We start from the raw sequence: 15,636 nt of genomic DNA on the forward strand, positions 1-15,636 counted from the left end.
GTTTCACTCTTGTTACCCAGGCTGGAGTGCAGTGGCGCGATCTCGGCCCACTGCAACCTCCGCCTCCTGGGTTCAGGCAATTCTCCTGCCTCAACCTCCTGAGTAGCTGGGATTACAGGCACGCGCCACCATGCCCAGCTAATTTTTTGTATTTTTAGTAGAGACGGGGTTTCACCATGGTGACCAGGATGGTCTCGATCTCTTGACCTCTTGATCCACCCACCTCGGCCTCCCAAAGTGCTGGGATTACAGGCTTGAGCCACCGCGCCCAGCCCCCCGTGCTTTTATTCATTCTAAACTGTTTGCTCCTGCAGGACTACTGTTGTAGGAAGCCAAATTTCCATCAATTTTCTGAATGTGAGTATGGAAAGAAGCCATTTCTCCTACCTTTGTTTGACTGGACCAAAGTACCTGTAAAGGCAGAAGAGAGATAGAGGATTAGCTGGCGTGGAGTTGTTCGGATGCCCTGAAGTATTTTCATGGTTATTTGAGGCCAAGATAAAGAGAGATCCAAATCTGACTGAGTTACCAAATTGAATCAAGGTGATAATAAAGAATTTGTCTCATCTTTGTCCTGGTGTCCTGGGATGGAGTTTCTAACCTCCTGGAATTTCGTGAGTGTTAGAAGTGACTTTGTTATCCGTGGTGGATCATACCTGAGTTTATGCTATGGTGATGACTCAGGATGGTGCTGGTTAAGACCAACAATATGGTAAGAGTATTGCAGCTTTGAAACTAGTGATATCAGCCCCAGGAAGGAAACCTAGAGATTGAGATCAGTCAAGTGGCGATGATTCAATCAATCACGCCTATGTAAAGATACATCAATAAAAACTTGATGGAGCTTCCTGGCTGGTGAACACATGGATGTGCTGGCAGAGTGTGGGAGAGTGCTGGGGGAGATGTGTTCTAATTCCAGGGGGAGAGGATATGGAGGCTCTGTGTTTGGGACCCTCCTAGACCTTGCCCTTTTCATTTAGCTGGTCCTGATTTTATTCTCTTTAATAAAACTGAAATAGGAAGTATAGCACTTTCCTAGGTTCTGTGAGTTATTCTAGCAAATTATCAATGAGGCAGGTCATGGGAATCCTTAGGATTTGTAGGTAGTTTGTCAGAAGTGTGAGTGGTCTGGGGTCCCCTGAACTTGTAGCTGGGATTTAAAGTGAGAGCAATCTTGTTGGGAACCATGCTCTTAACCTGTATGGCCTGACAACTAATTTCGGGGGTTAGTATCAGAATTATGTTGTAGTATATTGCCTATCTAGTCCAGAACACTCTGCTTCTTGAGCAGCCAATGCCCTGGCAAGGAGCAGGTGTGCACTATACAAAGCCTTTAGGCTGAGCTCCTTATAAAGTCGTCAGCCTTGGTGATCGTTTTCTGGTAAAAACCCTGGATGTCCCAGGGAAGTTAGCTATTCAGTTAGTCCTCAAATCTGTCTCAAAAACTCAGAGTGACTGGGTGTGGTTGCTCACGCCTGTAATCCCAGCAGTTTGGGAGGCTGAGGTGGACAGATTGCTTGAGCCCAGGAGTTAGAGACCAGCCTGGGCAACACGGAGAAACCTTGTCTCTACAAAAAAATACAAACGTATTAGCTGGACATGGTGGTATGCACCAGTACTCAGGAGGCTGAAGTGGGAGGAATGGTTGAGCCTGGGAGGTGGAGGTTTCAGTGAGCCGAGATTGCACCACTGCATCCTAGCCTAGGTGTCAGAGCAAGACTCTGTCTCAAAAAAACAAAAATAAACAAAAAAACCCCACCTTAGGGTAGTAGAGTTGCATGGCAGACATACTACAGAGATCTGGCACTTCAATTCAATTGTATTTGATCCAAACATTTAATGAGCACTATTATGACCTAAAATAATTCAATATTATAAAAGAAAAGACTGCTGATATGAAAAATCAGCTGGTGCTTCCAAAGTTTACGATGAAGTGAAAAAATTAAAATACATATTCAATTAATTTAATAGAACATATACATTATCTTTTAGTGCTTATATGAATGCATATGAAAGAGGGTGGAAACTATTAATTTTGCCCAAAGGTGGGGATCAGGGAAAGCTTAACAGAGGAAGTGACATTTATCTGGGCCTTGAAAAGTAAGCAGGAAGTATACCAGACAGATAAGGCATTCTGAATAGAAGGAATAGCTGAATAAGATACAGCTTTCAAAAAGGACAAGAGAGGTGGTATGGCTAGAGTCAGAGTGTGTGTGACAGGCAGAGTCAGTCATGAGTCAAAGTATAATGGAAATAGAATAAGCGAACTCTCTCAGAACCTCAGGCAGGGCTGGACTATTTTTGAACAGTATCCAGTGCAGTGCCTGGACAAGGTAGGAACTTTATTTGTTGAATGAATGTGCAAATGAATAAATGAGAAAATAGGAGAAAACGCAAGGCAACAGATAAGAGGTTTCTATCTAGCTCTTCTCCTGACCACCTTGTCAGAAGACAGAGGGAGGACAGAGACCCTTCATTCTAAATTGGATCTGGATTGCACTGATCGTTGACATCTTTTTTTTTTTTTTTGAGACATCTTTTTTTTTCTTGCTTTGTCACTCAGGTTGAAAGGCAGTGGTGTGATCACGGTTCACTGCAGCCTTGAACTCCTTGGTTCAAGCAATCCTCCCACTTCAGCATCCCGAGTAGCTGGCATAAGTGCATGCCATCATGCCTGGCTAACTTTTGTAGTTTTTGTAGACACGGCTGGTCTTGAACTCCTGGACTCAAATGATCCTCCCTTCTTGGCCTCCCAAAGTGTTGGGATTATAGCCATGAGCCACTGCACCTGGCCTACTGACATCTTTTAATGTTGCATATCTGAGTGAGGTTTCCTTTTAGGACTTAAGAGGTCATGTAGGCACATTTCTAGATTGGTTGGTGTGAGAACTCTCAGACAGAGGAGGATTTGTTCAAGCACACATAGTACATTGGTGTCCAAGCTGGACCCAGAGGTCAGGTTTTCTACTGCTCAACTCAATGCTGTTTCCATACTATCCAGCCACCTCATCCAGGCTTCAGAGCTGCTCCTTTTTTAGCTGACTTTTCCTCCCATTTCTCTCAGAAATAATTCTGTTCTAAACTCTCATTGTCCTCTTCAAGTCTCCCACCCGGCCATTACCCAGCTTTTGCCTCCCACCTGGTTTTTTTTAGAAGATGGTAGCTGTTATGGTCCTTTCTCTTTAGCTTCCATTCCCTTTATAAACCTATCTGGCCAGCACTGTTTGCACTTCCTTTTTCCTGGTCTTAGAGGTCTTACCTTCCCCTCTGTGCTCTTGACCCCACTCTTGACTCTATCCTTCCAACATCAACTCCAGGAAATTGCTCTACTCATCATCTTCTCTGTTAGCTTAGAAATGTTATCAAGTTTCTCTCACCTCAAAAACATTTATTCTTAGACTTGACTTCCTCCTCTATCAGCCATGCAGTCTCTTCTCCCTGCTCATCCAAATTTCTTTAAAGAATCGTCTACACTTGCTGACCTCATCACCTGACCGTCACTGTCTACCAGTTTTCACTTGGCTTCCACTCACAATATCCCACTGAAACTGTGCTAATTCACCCGTGACGGGTATTCTGCCACATCCCACGGATTTAAAGTTTTAAATATATTCTTATGTTAGTGGGCTCTCTTTAACATTTTATACTCTTGGTAATTCCTTCTAGAAGCTCTCTACTCTCTTGGTTTCCAAGGTATTGCACACATCTGATTATTTCAGCTCTTTGATTTTCCTTTTATCTCTTTCCTGAAATTTACTTTTTCCTTTAACTGCCCCTTAAAATTGGTGCCCTCACTGTTCCATCTTCAGCCTCCTCTTCCTCACATACTACTGATGTGACTTCAGCAAATTCCATGGTTTTAACGTCCCCTAGTATGTCCAGATTCCAGGCATCAACCCAGTTCATCCACTTCCTACTGGATCTTCCCAATGGAATATTCGTGCAGGCATGCATACTGTACCTTACAGTCAGTCTGGCACCATGAAAACTAATCTCTCCAAGGAGACTATAATTTCCGTAGTGCATAAGCGTTTTATTCATTTTTATTTCCTCATGGCCTATCACATATTAGGATCTTACCCATCTTTGTTGACCAATTGACCAACTGCCCAACTGAGTGAATGGTCATTTCATAGGTTGACTGCTAACCCCCAGCTCTGAACAAGGGAACATATACTTTTTCCTTTTAGTTTCCTGGCCTATGGCTTTTTGAGCTATGTTCAAACCTAAGATGGCGGTAACAGGGTCCTCTCTTTAGCCAGTTAAGTACTGTGTTTGGATTTTTCAGAGACAAGGATTTCTTCTCCACCATGGGACACTGTTTCTCTCTAGCAGAGAACAGTTAAGAGGCTCCATTTTTGGCTTTCTTTGAACACTAAGGTGACAGCAGAAGTAGCTTTAAGTTTAGGGATCCCAATATTCCTGTCTCCCTAGTCATGGCCTCTTCCCTTGAGCCCTTCCCCAGGCTGCCAGACCCCTAGTAGGCCCTTACCTTGAAGAAGAGTGACAGCCAGGATGAGGCCAGCCAGGCCCTTCCCCTGTTCCATGTCAGTCTCTGTCCTCTGGCAAAAGCGCGGAGCAGCCCTTAGCAGCCAGTCAGTCTGTGCAGCAGCTAGACTGGCCCCACCCATCTCCGTTCAGGCTGGGGCCCTTGAGAGAAGGCAAGCACCCAGAGCCTCCACCCTCTGCTGCAAGCGTGGGCAGCAGGGGCCTCAGCAGGGGCCTCAGCAGGGCTGCAGGTGCAGATGCCTTTTGTTTTTCTGTTAAGGAGTAGAGGGTGGAGGTGGTGAGGAAGGAGAGGGAGAGAGTGCTGGATTCCCACTCAGAGCTCATCTTGCACAGGGACCCACAGTGGATGCTGGGTGGGAGATGGTCCTGGGACCTTTTCTTCAGGAGAGAGAGAAATAACCCTGTCATTAGTTGTTAGGATTGTAGCCAGTTGTTACTTGTTGCTAGTTGTTGTTGCTATAGGTAATGAATTTAGGAGGGGTTCTCGGCTGCTTGGGGCTGGACCTCTGAATGGAAAGCCGCCTCGGTCCAGGCCTTCATTCAGGATTTTTTTTCACCGTTTATTTTATCTTATTTTATTTTATGATGGAGTCTCCCTCTGTCGCCCAGACTGCAGTGCAGTGGTGTGATCTTGGCTCACTGCAACCTCTGCCTCCCAGGTTCAAGCGATTCTCCTCCCTCAGCCTCCTGAGTAGCTGGGGCTACAGGCACATGCCAGCACGCCCAGCTAATTTTTGTATTTTTAGTAGAGACTGGGTTTTACCATGTTGGCCAGGCTGGTCTCCAACTCCTGACCTCATGATCCACCTGGCTCAGCTTCCCAAAGTGCCAGAATTAGAGGCGTGAGCCATGGCGCCCACTTCACTGTTCTTTTGAGGTCATGAAAGAGGTGCCTGGAAGGAAATAGGTGGAACGATTCCAAGAAGACGGGAACCACATTTTCAGGGGTCAGAGCTGGGACTGAGTATCCAGGATCTCAGGGCCCTGTCTCCCTCAGCCAGTCAGTGAGTGAGCCAACAAAAACGTGCAGAGTTCCTGATATGTGCCAGGCACAAGATACAGCAGTGAGCAAGACAGGCATGGCTCTGTCCTCAGGTAAATGACAGTCTAACTGCAGCAGTGTGAAGCATTTCAGATCCTTGTTGGCCACTGGGGGAGAAGGTCCATTTGTCTCCCCGGGAGGCTCAATATTGCCTGTGAGTCAATTATATTATTATTAATAACTAGCCCTTATTGAGCACATACGATGTGTAAGGCACCAAGCAAACATCCTTGTTTGAATCTTTACATGGTACTAACGAAATAAGGCTCTGAAAAATTTCATAGCTGGCCCAGGCCCCACAGGTAGGCAGTATTGGACCCAGGATTCAAATCTCTGGCTGAGGTCTCTAAGGCCCAGCCTCTCACTGGCAAGAAGCTGCTAGATCTCGTGTCCCCAGTTGCCCAGTGAAGGGTCCTGAGAAAGACCAGCCTCCATGAGAAACCTAGCTGCTATGGCTTGCGCTATGGGGCTGATGGCTTCTCTCAGGGAGCTTTGGGATGTAGCAGTTTTTAGGTGGTGAGTAAATGTAGTTGCATTGTGAGTAGGGACTCTAAAGTTCCGGCTGCCTTTTCCATATTCTCTGCCAGCTCCCTGCTGAGAGATACAGCAATTTACACCTGCTTCCTTCCTAACCTACTCCTAGCCCACCCCCACCCTGACAGTCTCCCGTCATCAACGGCAGAAAGCAGAGAAGCAGACATCTTCTAGTTCCTCCCCCACTCTACTTTTTCCGGTACCTAGAGTCAGTTGGGGGAGGGCAGCTCTCACCCAGGCTGTTAGTTCAGTGACCTGGCTTTATCTGCTGGATGAGTTCCGCTGGGAGATGGAACGTAGCATGTTTCTGTCTGGTCTGGTACTGGTTACCCTTCTCCCCCAAGGTAAGGCTACTCCAGGTGGGTGGGGGAAGGGACCTGAGAGGGACATTACCGCTGGGAGTGAGGCCCACTTGAAAGTGCTTCTTGCTGGGCATGGTGGCTCATGTCAGTAATTCCAGAGCTTTGGGAGGCTGAGGTGGGAGGATCCCTTGAGGTCAGGAGTTTGAGACCAGTCTGAGCAACGTGGTGAGACTCTATTTTTACAAAAAACAAAAAAATTGGCCATTCATGGTGGTTACAGCTGTAGTCCCAGCAACCTGAGAGGCTGAAGCAGGAGAGTCACTTGAGCCCAGGATTTCAAGGTTTTAGTGAGCTGTTATCATGCCACTACCCTCCGACCTGGGCAACCCCATGAGACTTCATCTCTCTCTCTCTCTCTCTCTCTCTCTCTCTCTCTCTCTCACACACACACACACACACACACACACACACACACACGTGCTTCTCAGTGCCAGCTTCAATTCACCAGGCACCCCAGGGTGTCAGGATGGCAGGGCTGGGATGTAGCATAGAGTCTGGGAAACAGGCTCTTGACTTTGACCGACTCCAGCCACGGGTGCATTTAGGCCTAGAATGTCTCTCAGAAGGCCTTAGGCCAGAGATCTGTAGGAAATAGCTCAGTATGTATGTACCTGAACCTGGGGCTGGTCTTGGGAGCACAGCTTCTTGCACTATTCCTTTTAGGGCTGATGGCCTCTGTAATCGGGACTCTTGTTCATTTGGCCATAATTATGTCACCCCTGGAGCTATGTCCTAGCACTAATGGGAATGCTTTGGGAGAAGTTAACTTTAGATTGAGCAGAAGGGAGGGAAGATTCGAGGGGTTATCACATAGGAGGATTTCAACTCATCTCAGTTTGCCAATTTCACTTTTAAAATGGAAATTCCCATGTCCCAGGAACCCCTAAGCAAACTGGGTCCAATGGTCACCGAATAGTCGGCTGCACTAGGACACTCATGATTTCCGCTGGAGACAGATCCCTGAAGAGGATGCCACTGTAGGATGTGAAGCATTTGATGTGCATGTGTCTCTCTGAGTGGACATGCATCTACTTCCAACCTGCTTCAGAAGTGCGAGCAGCAGCTATTTTAGGGTTTTCTAGAAGAAGCTCTTGTATCCAAATTCGTGACCCAGTGTGAAGCCAGATTGAATGAATGTAGTCTCCACCTTTCCCTGTGTTTGGAGGTATAGACTATAATGCTTCTGTGGGCTGTGGAGATGTGCTCAGGCTGTCAAAGCAACTCACTGCATCTGGAATGGTGCTGGACTCACCTCCAGCCCTTAAACTCTCCCCCAAGACTTGACTTGTGAGGAGCTCCAGGAACGGATTGAATAAAAAATTTTTTCTGTTCTTCTCCTTCTAACCAAGGATGGAAAATCTGTACATGGGATTTGTCCTGGTCCCCTTCTGGATCACTGGGCTGGTAATTCGGGGGCCGGTAAACCAGCTGGTCTCCACCCACAGCCATCCCTGGCCCTGGGAGAGGCTTCAGTATTGAGAGCCCCGCTTTCTTTGTTATCACTGGAGCAGGGGCAATGAGGAAGGATGAGGACAAGGAGTTGAAGTGAGAGTGTTGTAGATGGCTGGGAAGTAGAATTAGATGTTTCCTTGAAGAAAAAATGCAGACATTTCCAACCGAGGAATGTTCTTCTGTCTTTCCATATCTTTCTGGTGTTTCAGTGGTCCATGATCCTCGTACTCCTCATTGGCGTTCTGGACTCATTTCCAGGAAGGTGCTTGGATCAACCGTGCTCTGAGGGGTCTTCTTTTGCCCTAAGTCCCCCAAGACCTGTCCTCTGCTTGAACAGCATCCTCCTGTCCCCCTTGGCCCCTGCAGTTGGCAGGGAACTTTCTGAAGGTTTCTTCTTGTTTGTGACTTCTGTCTCTCTCAATAGAAATCATAGACTCTCCTGGACGACGAAAGTGGTCCTTTTTAAGTATGAGCTTCTGCAGAAGAAAGGGCTTGGTGCAGACCAAAGAGCTGTCTCCAATTGTGGTATTTCTTCCCCTTTAGTAAGCCCCTTCAAGATACCTGTAGAGGAACTTGAGGACCGAGTGTTTGTGAATTGCAATACCAGCATCACATGGGTAGAGGGAACAGTGGGAACACCGCTCGCGAACAATACAAGCCTGGACCTGGGAAAAGGCATCCTGGACCCACGAGGAATGTATCAGTGTAATGGGACAGAAAAATATGCTGGCAAAGTATCTACCGTGCAAGTTTATTATCGAAGTATGTGCTTCCTGGACCTTTTGGGTTGGAATGGATGGGGCTTCTGGACTTTCAGGTTAGAGGGGGCTGTGGTGAACCCATCTGTTCTCTAAACAAACTGAGGTCACTATTGCAGTGGTACAAGCTAGATTTGGGCACCTTTGAAGTGGAAGAGAGCGCTTAACTCAGCAAGACAGAGCAGTAAGGGTCACGTTACAGCAGCCTTGGTTGGCTGAAAGGTTTGGCCCACCACCTTGTGCAAGGTCCCACAAAGCTGAGATGACTTCTTGGCTCTCCTCAGGGATTCCTCAGGATGAAGGGTGGAGGAAGATGTGGCAACGCTATCACCAGGCCCTATTCCCAGGGTCTTATTGAAGTTTGGGTTTTGGCATGAGAGATCTCAGGGTTGCCTTAGGAGGCCGAGATGTTTCCCTGATCTTAAAGGCTCTCAACCTCTCCTCTCTCCTCCCTTCCCCCGCAGTGTGCCAGAACTGTGTGGAGCTGTATCCAGCCACCCTGGCTGGCATCATTGTCACTGATGTCATTGCCACTCTACTTCTCGCTTTGGGAGTCTACTGCTTTGCTGGACATGAGACTGGAAGACTCTCTGGGGGTTAGTGGAAGAACAGCGTGTGTGTGTGTGTGTGTGTGTGTGTTTGTGTGTGTGTGTGTGTGTGTGTGTGTGTGTGTATACCAGTGAGCTTATGCACCAGCTAAGGAATGGGGCTGATGGTAGGTTTACTCTCACCTGGGAGTTACTCTTGCAGTCTCCTAAAGACTCCTAGAACCTTGACTTGTTGAAAGAACTTGTGAGTTCATATCACTCATGTAGACTTCTGAGGGTGTGGGTGAGTGGGTCTCGCTGTCCCATCCTGCTAGGCCGTTGATATCTCTCTCTGGTTCTTCTAGCGGCTGACACACAAGCTCTGCTGAGGAATGACCAGGTCTATCAGGTGAGCCCTGAGGGGAAGGAGGGGGTGGTGAGTAGGGACAGAGAGGCTGACACTGAGTGCTATTTGCACATGGAAGGGTCCTATTGGGGAGTTCATCTCTGGGTGTGGCTGGAGAGGTCAGGCAGGAGCTCTCATCGTCGGAGCCTGCTGGGGCCCTTCCTAGAAGAGTGCTGACCCTGCCTCCTGACTGTTCCCTCTTCTCTCTTAGCCCCTCCGTGATCGAGATGATGCTCAGTACAGCCGCCTGGGAGGAAACTGGCCTCGGAACAAGTGAACCTGAGACTGGTGGCTTCTAGAAGCATCTGTTATCAACTATATCTTTCCTTCTTAGTTCAGCCAATAAATATAACCTCTTTTACTTGGCAGGTGCCTGGACTTCTTAAGGCTCCTGGGCAAGGCATGGGGATTGTCCTGACTTGGCCAGGATCCTTCCCTCCTGCCCCCCGTTTCCTTCCTTCATCTCCTTCCTTCCTCTGCCCCACACAGACAGTGCGTTGGGCAGTCTCCCACCACATCCTTGGCTGTCTGGGGTTTTTAGCCCACAGGGTTCCCTGCGTGAAGGGTCTGCTCCACCATGTTCCCCAGCTACTTGTTGACTCCAGTCCCTATGATAACCTTTTTAGGGTTTTGGCTGCCTCATCCAGCTGAGGGTAGGCTGCTGTGTTCAGGAGCCCAGCCACATAGAAGTTTCCATGACGTCATGAACAGGGGTGGCAGAGACAACAAGGGGCCCTGGGACTAGTTTCTCACCAAGACTCAGAGGGTGTGTGTGTGACAAAGTCCCACTGCTGTTAAAGGGATGGCCTCAACTCTACAGCCCTGCTGAGCAGGGGCCACTAGCTGTTAGTCTCAACCTAAGTCTCTTTCATACCCCCTTCCCCTATGTTAAAGGCACCATTTTAGCTTCCTTGTGCCAGGATCTGTCCCTGACTTGTTTCTGCCTTCTGCATGATAAACTGGGATTAGAAACTCTTCACCAATTAAAGCACATTACCCTGCTCCGTCTACTTGGAAAGCAGAAGTTTGAGACAGGTTTTTTTTTATGGAGTCTCACTGTGTCGCCCAGGCTGGAGTGCTATGGCATGATCTTGGCTCACTGCAACCTCTGTTTCCTGGGTTCAAGTGATTCTCCTGCCTCAGCCTCCCAAATATCTGGGATTACAGTCGTGTGCCACCATGTTCAGCTAATTTTTGTATTTTTGGTAGAGACAGGGTTTCATCATATTGGCCAGGCTGATCTTGAACTCTTGAACTCAAATGATTCGCACACCTCAGCCTCTGAAAGTGCTGGGATTACAGGCATGAGCCACTGTGCCTGGACTAAAACTTTTAAAGAACGTTGTTTTGGCTACTCTAAGTCCTTTGCACTTCCATTTGAATTGGCTCCTCAGTTACCACAAAAATGCCTGCTGGGACTTTGATCAAGATCGTATTGCATTTATAGATCAATTTCGGGAGAATTAACATCTTAACAATATTGAGTCTTTCATATATGAACATATATTTTGCCAGATTTATTCCTAAATAGTTTATATTTTTGATGCTATTGTAAGTGCTTTGTTTTTTTGTCTTTTTAGAGGCAGGGTCTTTCTCTGTCACTCAGGCTGCAATGCAGTGGTATGATCATAGCTCATTGCAGCCTCGAACTTCTGGGCTTAAGCAATCCTCCCACCTCAGCTTCTCAAGTAGCTCTGGCACTACACATGGGTGCCACTATGCCTGAATATTTTTATTTTTGTGTAGACATGGGAGCTCACTATGTTGCCTAGGCTGGCCTCGAACTCCTGTACTCAGTGATCCTCCTACCTTGACCTCCCAAAGTACTGGGATAACAGTTGTGAGCCACCATGCCAGGATATATATGGTATTAAAATTTTTTAAATTTCCAATGGTTTATTGCTAGTATATATAAATACAGTTAATTTTTGTATATTAATCTTGTACCCTGGAAAATTGTTAAACTCACTTATTAATTCTAGTAACTTTTTTTGTAAGCGCATTGAGTATTCTACATAGATGATCATGTTGTCTGTAAATGAAAACAGTTTGTTTCCTTTCCTATCTGGGTGCTTTTTTTTTTTTTTCCGTTTCTTGGCTTATTATACTGGCTAGAACCTCCAGTACAATGTCGAATAGAAGTAGAGACAGGACATCATTGCCTTGTTTATGATCTTAGAAGGAAAGCCTTGTCTTTCATCTTTAAGTATTATGTTAACTGTGGGTTTTCCTTAGATGTCCTTTAACAGGTTGAGGAAGTTCTTTTCTTTCTAGTTTGCTGAGAATTTTTATCAAAAATAGATGTCGAGTATTGTCAAGTGCTTACCCTGCATCCTTTGAGATGATAATGTGGTTTTACTTTGTTAGTCTGTTAATATGGTAAATTACATTGATGGCACGATATATTAAACCAACTTTGCATTCCTGAAGAAAACTCTAGTCATTTTGTATTATTCTTTTGATATTCTATTAGATTAAATTTATTAAAATTTTGTTAAGAGTTTTTGCCTCTATGTCATAAGAGGATTTGTCTATAGTTTTCTTTTAATCACTTTGTTTTTGGTATCAGTATATTAGGATTCTCCAGAGAGACAGAACCAATGGGATGTGTGTGTGTGTATCTCACTTTGCTATTGTGAATAATAGTATAATAGTAATCTTTTTTTTTTTTTTTTGGGACGGAGTTTCGCTCTTGTTACCCAGGCTGGAGTGCAATGGCGTGACCTCGGCTCACCGCAACCTCCGTCTCCTGGGTTCAGGCAATTCTCCTGCCTCAGCCTCCTGAGTAGCTGGGATTACAGGCACGCGCCACCATGCCCAGCTAATTTTTTGCATTTTTAGTAGAGACGGGGTTTCACCGTGCTGACCAGGATGGTCTCGATCTCTTGACCTCGTGATCCACCCGCCTCGGCCTCCCAAAGTGCTGGGATTACAGGCTTGAGCCACCGCGCCAGGCCAATAGTAATCTTTGTTATTTCTATTGTACTATTCTTGTGAATAGTAATCTTATTACTTCTTTGTCTACTTTAATAAATTACACACACACACACACACACATACACACACACACACACACACATATATGTATATATATCCCATTGGTTTAGTTTGTCTGTTTCTCTGAAGCCATGGGTTCTGCATTTGTGGATTTAACCAACTGAGGATCAAAAATGCTTTTTAAAAAAATGATGACTGCCCCTGTACCGAACATACACAGAACTTTTCTTGTCGTTATCCCCTAAACAATACAGTACAAGGCTGGGCGTGGTGGCTCAAGCCTGTAATCCCAGCACTTTGGGAGGCCGAGGCGGGTGGATCACAAGGTCAAGAGATCGAGACCATCCTGGTCAACATGGTGAAACCGCGTCTCTACTAAAAATACAAAAAATTAGCTGGGTATTGTGGCGTGTGCCTGTAATCCCAGCTACTCAGGAGGCTGAGGCAGGAGAATTGCCTGAACCCAGGAGACGGAGGTTGCGGTGAGCCGAGATTGCGCCATTGCACTCCAGCCTGGGTAACAAGAGCGAAACTCCATCTCAAAAAAAAAAAAAATACAGTACAATAACTATTTATATAGCATTTATGTTATATTAGGTATTACAAGTAATCTTGAGATGATTTAAAGTACATAGGAGCATGTGTGCAGGTTATATGCAAATATTACATCATTTTATATAAGGGACTTGAGCATCCATGAATTTTGGTAGCCATGGGGAGATCCTGGAGCTAATCCTCCACCAAGGGCTAGAACAACTGTGTACCCTATTGTTTCTGTTTCTCTAGAGAAATTGGGTCATGAGGCTGACATGTCTAAAATTTGCAAGAGTATTGGAAAGTTGGAGATCCAGGGAGCTGCTGTTGCAACTGTCCATAGATGATCTAGAGGCAGATTTTCCTCTTCCTCAGAGGGCCTCACTCTGTTTTCTCTTAAAGCTTTCAAGTGATTGAATGAGGTCTTCCCACATTATGGAGGGTAATTTACCTTATTCAAAGTCTACTAATTTAAATGTTTATCTCATCAATAAAAATACTTTCACAATAACGTCCTGATGTATTAGGCCAAATATCTGGGTATCATGGCCTAGCTAAGTTGACACATTAAAACTAACCAGGGTAATCAACACAGGGTAAATCTGGTCTCCATAGATGAGTTGGAAGAATTCCTTCTTCAATTTTCTTGAAGTGTTTGTATAGAACTGGTGTTATTTCTTCTTCAAATGTTTGATAGATTTCACTAGTGTTGCTACCTAGGTCTGAAGTTATTTTTTTTTTCTAACTACAAATTCAATTTATTTAATAGATAAAGGGCTATTCAGGCTATCTATTTCATCATTAGTGAGATTTTTCAAGGAATGTGTCCATTTTATCTGAGTTGTGAAATTTGTTGGCACGATTGTTCATAACTGCTATGGGCTGAATGTTTGTGTTCCCCTGAAATTCCTATGTTGAATTCCTAACCTTGAATGTGATGGTATTAGAAATTGGGGTGTGGCGCCTCACCTCTGTAATCCCAGCATTTTGGGAGGCTGAGGCGGGCAGATCACTTGAGGTCAGGAGTTTGAGACCATCCTGGACAACATAGCGAAACAACATCTCTACTAAAAATACAAAAATTAGCTGAATATGGTGGTGTGCACCTGTAATTCCAGCTATTCAGGAGGCTGAGGCAGGAGAATTGCTTGAACCCGGGAGGCAGGGGTTGCTGCAAGCTGAGATCGCACCACTACGCTCCAGCCTGGGTGACAGAGCGAGTCTCAAAAAGAAAAAAGAAATAATAAAAAAAGAAGTGGAGCCTTTAGGAGGTGATTAGGGCATGAGGGTGGAGCCCCCATGAATGGCATTACTGCCCTCACAAAAGAGTCCCCAGAGAACTCCCTTGCCCCTTCTATCTTGTGAGGATACAGTAAGAAGATATGAACCAGGAAATGGGTCTTTACCAGACACCAAATCTGGGAAATCCTGGATTTCCCAGCCTCCAGAACTGAGAAATAAATGTTGTTTAAGCCACCCATTCTATGATATTTTTATTATAGCAGGCTGAATGGACTAAAACAATAATATTCCTTTCTTCTTCTTTCTTCTTCTTCTTCTTTTTTTTTTTTTGAAACAGAGTCTCATTTTGTTGCCTGGACTGGAGTGCAGTGGCTTGATCTCAGCTCACTGCAACCTCCGCCTCCAGGGTTCTAGCTATTCCTCTGTCTCAGCCCCCCGAGTAGCTGGGATCACAGGCATGAGCCACTGTGCCTGGCTAATATTTGTATTTTAGTAGACGGGTTTTGCCATGTTGGCCAGGCTGGTCTCAAACCCCTGAACTCAGGTGATCCACCTGCCTCAACCCGCCAAAGTGCTGAGATTACAGGCATGAGCCACAGTTCCCGACTTATTCTTTTAATACCTGTAGAAGCTGTGATGTCACTTCTCATTCCTAATATTGGTAATTTATATATTTTCTGTTTTTTCCTGATCAATCTGGCCAGAAATTTATCCGTTTTATTGGTCTCTGAACCATCTTTTGGTGTCATCGATTTTTTTTTTACTTATAGATTATTTATTTCTAAAATATTTCATTGGTTTTTCAGTTTCCTAGCTTGTTGATGTCAGCTCTGATCTTTATTTTATTTTTCATGGTTATTCTTATATTATTTATTTTTGTTCAAATTGTGTTTATAATTGTTTAAAATTATTTTTCATCAATATGTGGTTTTGTTTTATTTTAAAAAATATTTTAACTTTTATTTTAGGTACAGGGCTACATGTCCAGGTTTGTCATACAGGTAAACTTGTGACTTGGGGGTTTGGTGTACAGATTATTTCCTCACCCAGGTACTAAGCATAGTACCCAGTTTTTTTTTTTTCTGAACGTCTCCCTCCTCCCACCCACCACCCTGAAGTAGGCCCCAGTGTCTGTTGTTCCCCTCTTTCCATCCATGCGTTCTCATAATTTAGCTCCCACTTATAAGTCAGAGCATGAAGTATTTGGTTTTCTGTTCCTGCATTAGTTTGCTAAGGATAATGGCCTCCAGTTCCATCCATGTTCCTGCAAAGT

At 45.2% G+C, this 15,636-nt stretch overlaps 2 protein-coding genes and 1 long non-coding RNA gene across 4 annotated transcripts in view; 1 reads left to right on the forward strand and 2 right to left on the reverse strand.

The window, feature by feature from the left end:
* The window catches only part of CD3G (CD3g molecule), an 8,714-nt gene extending 4,069 nt beyond the window's left edge, over positions 1 to 4,645 (reverse strand). For both annotated transcript variants that reach the window (XM_032285341.1, XM_032285339.1), the window contains exons 1-2: positions 4,493 to 4,645; positions 388 to 411 (exon numbers count right to left, since the gene is read on the reverse strand). In XM_032285341.1, the coding sequence (XP_032141232.1) occupies positions 388 to 411; positions 4,493 to 4,631 (163 nt within the window). In that variant the 5' untranslated portion in view covers positions 4,632 to 4,645. The remainder of the gene's footprint in view (positions 1 to 387; positions 412 to 4,492) is intronic.
* A 73-nt stretch (positions 4,646 to 4,718) lies between these two features.
* Positions 4,719 to 9,956, forward strand: CD3D (CD3d molecule). Its single transcript, XM_032285342.1, has 5 exons — positions 4,719 to 6,429; positions 8,443 to 8,661; positions 9,122 to 9,253; positions 9,550 to 9,593; positions 9,802 to 9,956. Exons 1-5 carry the CDS (start codon positions 6,375 to 6,377, stop codon positions 9,865 to 9,867), a joined length of 516 nt encoding a protein of 171 aa, XP_032141233.1. The 5' UTR covers positions 4,719 to 6,374; the 3' UTR covers positions 9,868 to 9,956.
* A 340-nt stretch (positions 9,957 to 10,296) lies between these two features.
* On the reverse strand, positions 10,297 to 10,536 carry LOC116556204. The gene is made up of 2 exons (XR_004270884.1): positions 10,465 to 10,536; positions 10,297 to 10,415 (listed from the first exon to the last, which is right to left on the reverse strand). It is a non-coding gene; the product is annotated as an uncharacterized LOC116556204 (long non-coding RNA).
* Positions 10,537 to 15,636: the final 5,100 nt, after the last annotated feature.

This window comes from Sapajus apella, unplaced genomic scaffold, assembly GCF_009761245.1.
Source record: "Sapajus apella isolate SASKATOON/1434 unplaced genomic scaffold, GSC_monkey_1.0 scaffold16, whole genome shotgun sequence".
Classification (NCBI taxonomy): Eukaryota; Metazoa; Chordata; class Mammalia; order Primates; family Cebidae; genus Sapajus; species Sapajus apella.

Coding starts and splice junctions, on each gene's coding strand:
- CD3D (XM_032285342.1), top strand. CDS start 6,375: ATGGAACGTAGCATGTTTCTGTCTGGTCTGGTACTGGTTACCCTTCTC. Junction 8,662..9,121: donor CGTGCAAGTTTATTATCGAA/GTATGTGCTTCC, acceptor CTTCCCCCGCAG/TGTGCCAGAACTGTGTGGAG. Junction 9,594..9,801: donor GGAATGACCAGGTCTATCAG/GTGAGCCCTGAG, acceptor CTTCTCTCTTAG/CCCCTCCGTGATCGAGATGA.